Source organism: Triticum urartu, chromosome 6 (assembly GCF_003073215.2).
Source record: "Triticum urartu cultivar G1812 chromosome 6, Tu2.1, whole genome shotgun sequence".
In the NCBI taxonomy this organism is placed as follows: Eukaryota; Viridiplantae; Streptophyta; class Magnoliopsida; order Poales; family Poaceae; genus Triticum; species Triticum urartu.
In genome coordinates this window covers 501,194,538-501,203,113 of record NC_053027.1, presented here as the reverse complement: position 1 = coordinate 501,203,113, position 8,576 = coordinate 501,194,538, and the positions used below count along the sequence as shown (strand labels likewise).

At 45.7% G+C, this 8,576-nt stretch overlaps 1 protein-coding gene across 1 annotated transcript; it reads right to left on the bottom strand.

The window, feature by feature from the left end:
- Positions 1-3,934: 3,934 nt before the first annotated feature.
- Positions 3,935-6,324, bottom strand: LOC125512534 (putative laccase-9). Its single transcript, XM_048677629.1, has 5 exons — positions 6,199-6,324; positions 5,920-6,071; positions 5,573-5,817; positions 4,162-5,250; positions 3,935-4,065 (listed from the first exon to the last, which is right to left on the bottom strand). The coding sequence occupies exons 1-5, from the start codon at positions 6,322-6,324 to the stop codon at positions 3,935-3,937; spliced, it is 1,743 nt and encodes a 580-aa protein (XP_048533586.1).
- Positions 6,325-8,576: the final 2,252 nt, after the last annotated feature.

Sequence of the window (8,576 nt, the reverse complement as noted above, 5' to 3'; positions counted from 1 at the left end):
TCTATACGTGCTAGTATGCTTAGGTATCGCTATGAGATGCATACCTTTTATGCCATGCTTACTGTTTATTCGTGGATAAGTCTAATCGGAAAAGTGCTAATATTTCCAACATCCTATCTGAAACAATAACATGTGTTGATGAAGAAGGTCAAGTTCGAGGAAAAAACACTTGAGATGAAGGCGCTTTCGAGGAGCATGATTGAATTTTGGATAGATAAATTTTAAGAACTTGTTGAACATATGTCGCTTTTATTAGGATTGAAATGTATAATTGAATTGTTATCGATCAATGATTCAAAGTGAAGCGGCATGGCAGGCATGTTTTTTTTTTTTTTGCAAAAGGCGGACATTTGATGCATCGAGTTGGATGGTTGACTCGGCTACCGCTGTCCACGGACGTTTGGGATGTCCGTGTTAATGAACGGCGTTGGAGATGCACTTACACGCTGCCGCCGCACACAGATAGTTATGCTTTACTTTCATCCATCTTAAGAGAAGTACTAGTGCTCTCCTAGGGGATACACACTGCAAATGTTCGACTGGTGTAGAAAAACAAATTCCATCGGCTTGGAGTTAGTTAAACAAACACGCACTTGGTGAAGCTGGCCATCCTATTCCTAGCCGATGACGATATACAGTGCAGGCACGCCTGTGGCTCTGTGATGCCAACAGCTAGCAACAGTGTCCTCTTCTGAATTGTAATCTGCAGCAACTCAGCAACAGAGTCCTCCTCTGAATTCCGATCACGAACAATGTAAGGCATCGGCCGGCTAGAATTCATCTGCTGGTCTCGGTCATGGCGCCGCCATTCTAGACGGACGATGCAAATGCGTTGGCAGGTTTTGCGAGAGTGAAAAACAGGAGCCTATTTAGTTAGTTTGGCCATGCTTCAGTAAACGTCAAACAAAGTTTTTGACCTGTTGCATGCTGTCTTCTCTGAAGATCGGAAGACTAATGCGTAGTGCAAGTGCGCATTGACTTCCTTGATCAGTCAGTTTTTGGTACATAGTACGGTGTTCTATTCAGCCAAGATCAGACGTGTCAACTAATGCTACGCAGATCGGTAGTTTCTACGGTAGAAAAGCCATTTACGGTACGCACGCACGTTCCCTTTCCAAGGTACTACTAGCCAGCGGAACACCGAGAGATCGCCTTTGGCAAATCAAATCATGACTCTCTCTCTCTCTCTCCCTCCTTTGTTGATGTTTAGAAGTGAAAGTTGAGAGTTAAAGTTATGAGAATGAATAGTCTTTCATTATACCTTGATACAAAGGCGGTTAGAAAGGGATGGCTGTCAAACATGGCCTATCAGGACACCCTACATTGGATATGGTGTTTTTTTTTTTACATTCTTGAAATGATCCTAACTTTTGTCACCGGGTGGGCATGCCCATGGTAGGTATTCATGCCAAGTTTGAACTACTTCTGACACCATATGCATGTTGCGACATGTCCTGTCGCAACCATTTATCAACCTTTTTTCATCGAGATACTCCAGAAAATGCAAAATTTCTCGAAAATCCGAATAACTTGACTCGCTTCAGTGCTTGTAGTCATCGCTAGGTGATCTACGGATCTTGATGTATTTTATTATTATTTTTAGTGTTCGTTGTACTACCATGATTGAAGATGAATAGATTAAAAGTCTTTCCTGTAAAAAAAACTTGGCATGATGCCTTAAATTGCTCATACAAGGCCATGAGAAGAATTGAGATCATTTTAACATCATGCACTCAGAAGGAGCCTTCTATGAGCACGTGGACTTTTTGAACCACGGTCACCCTCCATTGAACATGGGCTATTTTTTGACATTTTTGAAATGACCTCAACTTTTGCAAGAAGATGGGAATGCCCATGCTAGGCATCTATGCTAGGTTTGAATGATTTTCGACACCGTATCCAAGTTGCGACATGTCCGACCATTTATCACACTTTTTGACCAAGAAACTCCGGAAAATGCAAAATTTATATAAACCAAAAATAACTTGGCATGGTGCCTTGAATTGGTCATCCAAACCAATGACAAAATTGGGGTCATTTGGCGGATGCCGAGAAACAACGTGCATTTCCTAGAGTTTTCTTTGTTTCTGGTTACATAACTGTTTCCTTGTTGCCTAAAAAAACGTGGTTTCCTTCAATAGGTTGTCTTGCTCAATAACCATTTGACCATTGAATTTTAGAAACATAGATATGAAAAGAGCTTTCCAAATTTGAAAAAAGGTCCCGATTTTGAAAGAAGACACAAATTTGAAAAAAAGTTCACTAATTCGATAAAAGTTCACAGAATTTGAAAATGTTTGCAGGTTCCGCAGAAATGTTCGAATTCACAAATGGTCACAAAAAAGAAATAAGTTTGCAAAAATATTTTTTTGTGAATTTGAGAAATATTTTATGAATTTTGAAAAACTACACAAATTTGGAACCAATGATGAATTCGAAAAAGTTAATGAATTCTACAAAGAAGTTTTTGAAATTTAAAAATAAGTTCACTAGTTTCAAAAAGATTAAGATTTTGAAAAAATGTTCTTGGATTTTTAAGAAGTTCATCAATTTCGAAAAGAAATCACGGATTTAAAAAAAATTGTAAAAATTAAAAAGAGTTCATGAATTTGAAGAAAGTTCACGGATTTAAAAAAACATGGATATGAAAAAAGTTCACAAATTTAAGAAAATTTTGATGGATTTTAAAAACATGTTCAGCAATTTGGAAAGTTCAAGAATTCTTTAAAAAGTTCAAGAATTTTAGGAAATTTGACAGATATGTAAAAAGTTCACAAATTGATAATTTTACTGTTTAAAAAAGAATTAAAGAAAGGAAAATATAAAAAAACACAAAAGAAAAACTAAACAAACAAAACTGGAAAAAAAAGAAAGCTAGGCTGGGAAGTTTTTAGCGTTACATTTGACACAACATAAAGATAGGAAGAAGAACATTGGCACAACAGTTTAGGTGTGCTAGTTGTTTCTACATTTGCAATTAAGGGACTGTTTGGATTGTGACTATTATTTTTGTCTTATGTTGTCACATTATTTTTTGCCTTATGTTGCCATATTATTTTTTGTCACACTTGTCTAACTTGAGTTGCCCAAATTGTTAGCCATACTTTGGCTTGCCTAAAGGAATCTTGCCACATTTGTGTCTATGACACGTGATGTTCACCGCTCATAATTTTTTTCGCCTTAGGTGTGGATAGAACCAAACACCCACCTAACTTGGTCAAACTTGGCTAAAATGAGGTGTGGCAAAGTGTGACAATATGTGGTTGGAAACCAAACAGCCCCTAAATGACGAGGTTCTGAGTTTGAATCGTCAAGTAGCACGCTTAATTGTTTTTAAGGCTGAAAAAAGGAGATGGGTCGAGTTGCCAAGGACGGAGCAGGGGTGTTAGCCCAGGAGGGAGTTGGGCGTACGCCATATACGTTCCGACAGGCGACCCAATTTTGTTTCCGAAAATGCTACAACAAATGACTACATCCTGGCAGATATCTTGCTTCTGCATCTGTTGTGGCATTTCAAAAGCAATTGAATAAAAAATGTCTAAGTTGGTGGAGGAAATCCAACACATCTCAAGGTAATTGTTGGAACTTGATCATATGAGGAGGTAAAAGTTGGTTCAATCAAACAATGCACGTGTTAATTGGAATTTCTCTAAGGGTACAAGATGGATGTGTTCACGCACGCACGCACGCACACACACATGACACAACACAGGCGGTCGTGTCGATTGTTCGGTCAAACCAAAGTGGGTGGGAATTAACACTCACTCCAACTAATGGCCAAATATCTAAGGGTGATTCACCTCATTTTCTCTAATTAAGCGTCTTTGGTTGAAAACTGTTACTAGTTAATTTGAATAAAGGTATTAGGTAAACTATTTCTTCAGTGGTGGCCTTTTGACTTCTTGTCTCGTTCTATAGGAGATAATGGACTTCATCAGCACTTTGGCATATTTGGAGGTGGTGGCATGATCTTAGCTTCTTCTGCCTTGCCGTTCTTCACAATAAACACGGTCTCCATCCCCCAGACCATGTGTCGCTCGAAATGGCAATGCATGAACCATACACCTAAATCAACAACCATAAAAACACAAAGGTGAAGTTAGAAAAACCCTCACAATGAGCCATAGAAATGATGAAAGAGATGCCTTAATAAGCACTCACCTGGATTCGCCGCCTGGAAGCGGATTGCGGCCCAGCCAGCCTTGGGCACGGAGACCGTGTTCTGGTACGGCGGGTCATCGAGGTTGTACGTCGCCGGGTCCTTGTGCCTGTCAAAGTTACCAGCCCCTCTCCCTACCACGTAGAAGCTGTACCCGTGAAGGTGCATGGGGTGGCTCTCGCTACCGAGGATGGACGTGTCCTGGAAAACCACCTCCACCACGGTGCCGTACTCCAGCAGCTTCACCCTTGTGTCGCGCGCCGTGAACCTGAGGTCTAGAGGGAGGTCGTCGGTGGTGTAGTTAAAAGCCACCGCCGGGTTGTCGGGAAAGTTTGTCTTGGCGACGCCCAGTAGCACCGAGGTGTAGTAGGCGCCAAGGATGGCCGTGCTGGGCATCTCGAAGCTGACGTTGTTGAGGCTCGCCGCGAGGCTGTTGTTGCGGGGGCCCTTGCACAGCTCGCCGGGCGTGCAGGGGATCTCATTGACCGCGATGGTGATGAGCATGTGCTCGTCGACGAGCCGGGGCACGTCCACCGGGTGCTCCTCGCTGGCGAGGGACTTGAGCTGCACCGAGTAGGCCTCCGCCGCCGCGCTGTCGTTGATGGCCGGCAGGGCGGGGATGTCCGACATCGCCGTGGCCTGCGGCGCGTCGATGTACTCCAGGACGGCGGTGGTCGTGCTGTTGTCGAAGCGGGCGAGCGGGTTGGTCGCGTACGGCCTTGCCGCCATGTAGTACCTCGTGTGGTTTGAGCGGCCACGGTCGGCGTTGAGCAACACGGTCTTGGTCTGGCCCGGCCCGATGAAGACGTGGTCGACTGTGAACTGCTTGGTGTAGGCGGCATCGGTGCCCACCACCGTGAGGCGGTGCCCGGCGATGGCGAAGAAGAACTCGTTGGTGAGCGCCGCGTTGATGATGCGGAGCATGTAGGTCTTGCCGTGCTCGACGGGGAGCTTGAAGGTAGTGTCACTGGAGCATGGGAACAGGTCACCGGGCTGGCCGTTGATGGTGTTGGCGTCTGACGGCTGGAAGTCGCCACCGCTGCTGAGGGCTTCGGCGAGCATTTGCCCGACGTCGCGGTTCCACCACTCCCCTGCATGCAAAAATGTTCACACAATCAAGCCTCACCCCAGGTCCCCAGCACGCGATCGAAGTTCAAGAAGGAAGGTTTTTTAATTTCGGAAACAAAATAGTTTCGGACCTGTTATTTCGAATTTTCATATTTCAAATTTCACTTAATTTTAATGAATTCTAACATAATATAAATTTATTTTGAAATCAGCTTGAATCTACCTCGAAATTTCAGGGTTAAAGATATTTTGGACCCCACTGGAATATGCGATATTTCAGAAATTCACTGAAATTTCGTTGAAAATTTTAACCAAAGGAGAGCACCAGCGTTTGAGCATGCGTACCGAGGATGATGGGCACCTCTCGGTGCGGCTTCGGGAAGGGGTAGGCGGCGCCGCGCCTGGGATGGATGACGATGGCACCGTGCACGGTGGCGCGGTCGAAGTCGCTGTGCGCGTGCCACCACAGCGTGCCCTCCTCCTCGGAGAAGATGATCCGGTAGGTGAAGGTGTTGCCGGGCTGGATGGGGCACTGCGTTATGTAGGCCGGGCCGTCCGACCATGGGTTCCGCGGCTGGTCCACGCCGTGCCTGCACATGCACAGAGTATTAGCAGTGTCATTCTGTGCAGAACTTAATGCCAATGCCATGGCCTGAAACAAATAAGTCCAGTTCTGAGACTAGAAAAACTACCAGTGGATGGTGACGTTTCGGTCGCCTTGGTTGTGGACGTTGACGAGGACGACGTCGCCCTTGCGCGCGAAGATGGTCGGGCCCGGGAACTCGCCGTTCACGGTCAGGATGGTCTTCTCGCTGCAGAGCCGGGTGTAGTTGGCCTCCCTTATCTGCAACAATGGCGGCCGCCGTTTTGTCATGCATCATCTACTATCAAGCAAATTTTGCAGACACCTGGCTACTAGCACATCGATCCATTCTTCAGCTGACGGGAAGCAAAATGCATGATGCACTTACGAAGAAATCGTAGTGGCAGCGCACGCTGCCTGAACCTGAACCATGAGCGGGGACGGCAGCTGCTGCGACACCAAACGCTAAGGCCACACATAGCAACCAAACTAGATGTATCTTACTGATCGCCATTGCCGGACTAGAGATCGATCGAGCAACCAGTGGCAGGAGATAGCTAGCCAGTGTAGGTAGCAAACCAGGTCTGACGAGTGAAGAATATGCATGCCATCCGTGGTACTACTTATACACAGGGATCTCGCCAAGAGGAAACACGACCGATGGCGAAAGATTCTTCGTCCATGGATGACAGTTCGGATGAGGAACCGGTCGTGCAATTGAGATTCTGCTATTCCGGCAGCATGAAACATAACGCGAACGTGCATCCCGATGACAACGAGCTGTCCCTTTGGAGCCTTCCCTGTGCGAAGACAAGACTTCAGTACGAATGGGGCTCGAAGTTTGTCAGCGCTCGAGCATGTGTGGGGAAAAGGTCAAGAAACGAACCTGGCTAACCTTCAAGGCGTTGGCCATGCATAAGTTTATATGTTCCAGCGGAGTTCCCAATATGTCGTAAGTAGCACCGTATTTCCTTTTTTTAGCACCGTATTTCGATGGGTATGAAGAACGCATGGGCAACATAGACCTTTGTGCGACACGTTGCGTCACTCTCTCACCGGTTGTCTGGGTATCTAGAATTTGACGTGAGTTTTTCGCTAGGTAAATGATTCCGGCCGGGGAATCAATTTACGGTTGGGTGGTTAGGAGTACGGTGCTATCTTCGGTTTATCAGGATTCAAGTCTTAGACTTATCGGTGGTTGTATTTCTCTAAATTTATTTCAAGTTTTCTGAAGATGTGCGTTTGAAGACATTCCCGTCGACTACGACGGCGTCTATGTCTATTTCGTCAATCTTGTTGTAGAATTGTCATGGCAGATGTCCTAGTGAGAGGACTTAGTCGTGGAACCATCGCAACTAGGAAGCTTAAATGGGTTAATCGGGACAAAGGACACGAGAGGTTTATACTGGTTCAGCCCCTTACGGTGAAGGTAAAGCCTAGTCCAGTTAATGTGGTATTGCTAGGTTTCGATGACCAAGGAGCGAATATGCTAGCTTGGCTCTCGATCTGTTTTTTCTTGCCCTAAGCCGCCGCCGGGTTGTCCCCTTATATATACGGGTTGACGCCCTGCGGCCTAGAGAGTCCCGGCCGGCTCATATAACGTGTCCGGCTCGGTGACTTCTTTTACATGCCTTACTTTACAAGTATTATTCATACATGGCGGTTTATAATTACGGGCCTTAAGCCGCCTCTGGGCTTGGGCCTATTACAAGCTTTATCATGAACCGTCACTTTGTATACTCGTTGGCTTCTTTTAAGTAACCCGCCTGTGACGCTCGAATAATTAAGCTACAGTGAATCTCTGCTAATGATGCCACGTCACTGCGATTGCTATTATTAATCTCGCGATGGTTTAAAAACAATTCAAAATTTTAAATAACAAGCCAAATTCTTATTCCTTCAAACTGTCAAATAAAAATGTTCGAGGGTTTAAAAATATTCACTAAGTATTTAGCATGTAGGAACCAACATTAAAATGGATTTTTAAATTGCCCCTAAGAATAATTAATGTGGACAAGCAACACTTATTATGCCCATTTAAATATAAACCTATTTTCAAACATTTTCCAATTAACCTCAAACTTTTTAGACAATATCAGCAGGTAATGTTGTGGGAAGTTTCAACTTTAACTAAAATGTTTAGTATGTAGGCTAAATACAAAACAGTGGCTAAAATAGAATGTGAAAATATATAAAAACTAAATTACTCTTTGGACTCACGGCCTACTAGCTACAGGAACCAGCCCAGCCCAACTTGGGCCATCCCCAATCTCGCTACAGGAGGAGGCAGGGGGATCGTGGCGGCCATCCACCGGCATGGCCGTGCCATGCCGTGCGTGGCGGCCATCCAGCACACCCCGGTGCCCGACAAAACACCGCCGCACCCCTCGACCGAAACCCTAGCTCCTAATTCTATCTCCCCTTTCCTCGTTCGATCTAGAACCCGCGTCCGAACGTAGCCGTCACCGCTTCGTCGTCGTCGTCGTAGCCACTGCCATCCTCGCCGGCTGAAACTTCGCCAGGAGACGCGTCTGCCTCGTCTACTTCGACTACGGCCACCAGATCGAGCTGGGGCGCCGTCAAGCTTCGGGATCGACGGCTTCTTCCCACTTCGGTCGCCGGACTTCCTCATCGAATCCACTGCCTCTGCTGCTCCTAAGTCGCTCACCGAGCCATCTTGTGCTCCGCGGTGAGCTCCTCGACGTTTCCCTTATGCTCGTAGCTCGATCCTGTGTCCATAGCTAGTTGTTCTTGTCGCCGCGCCCA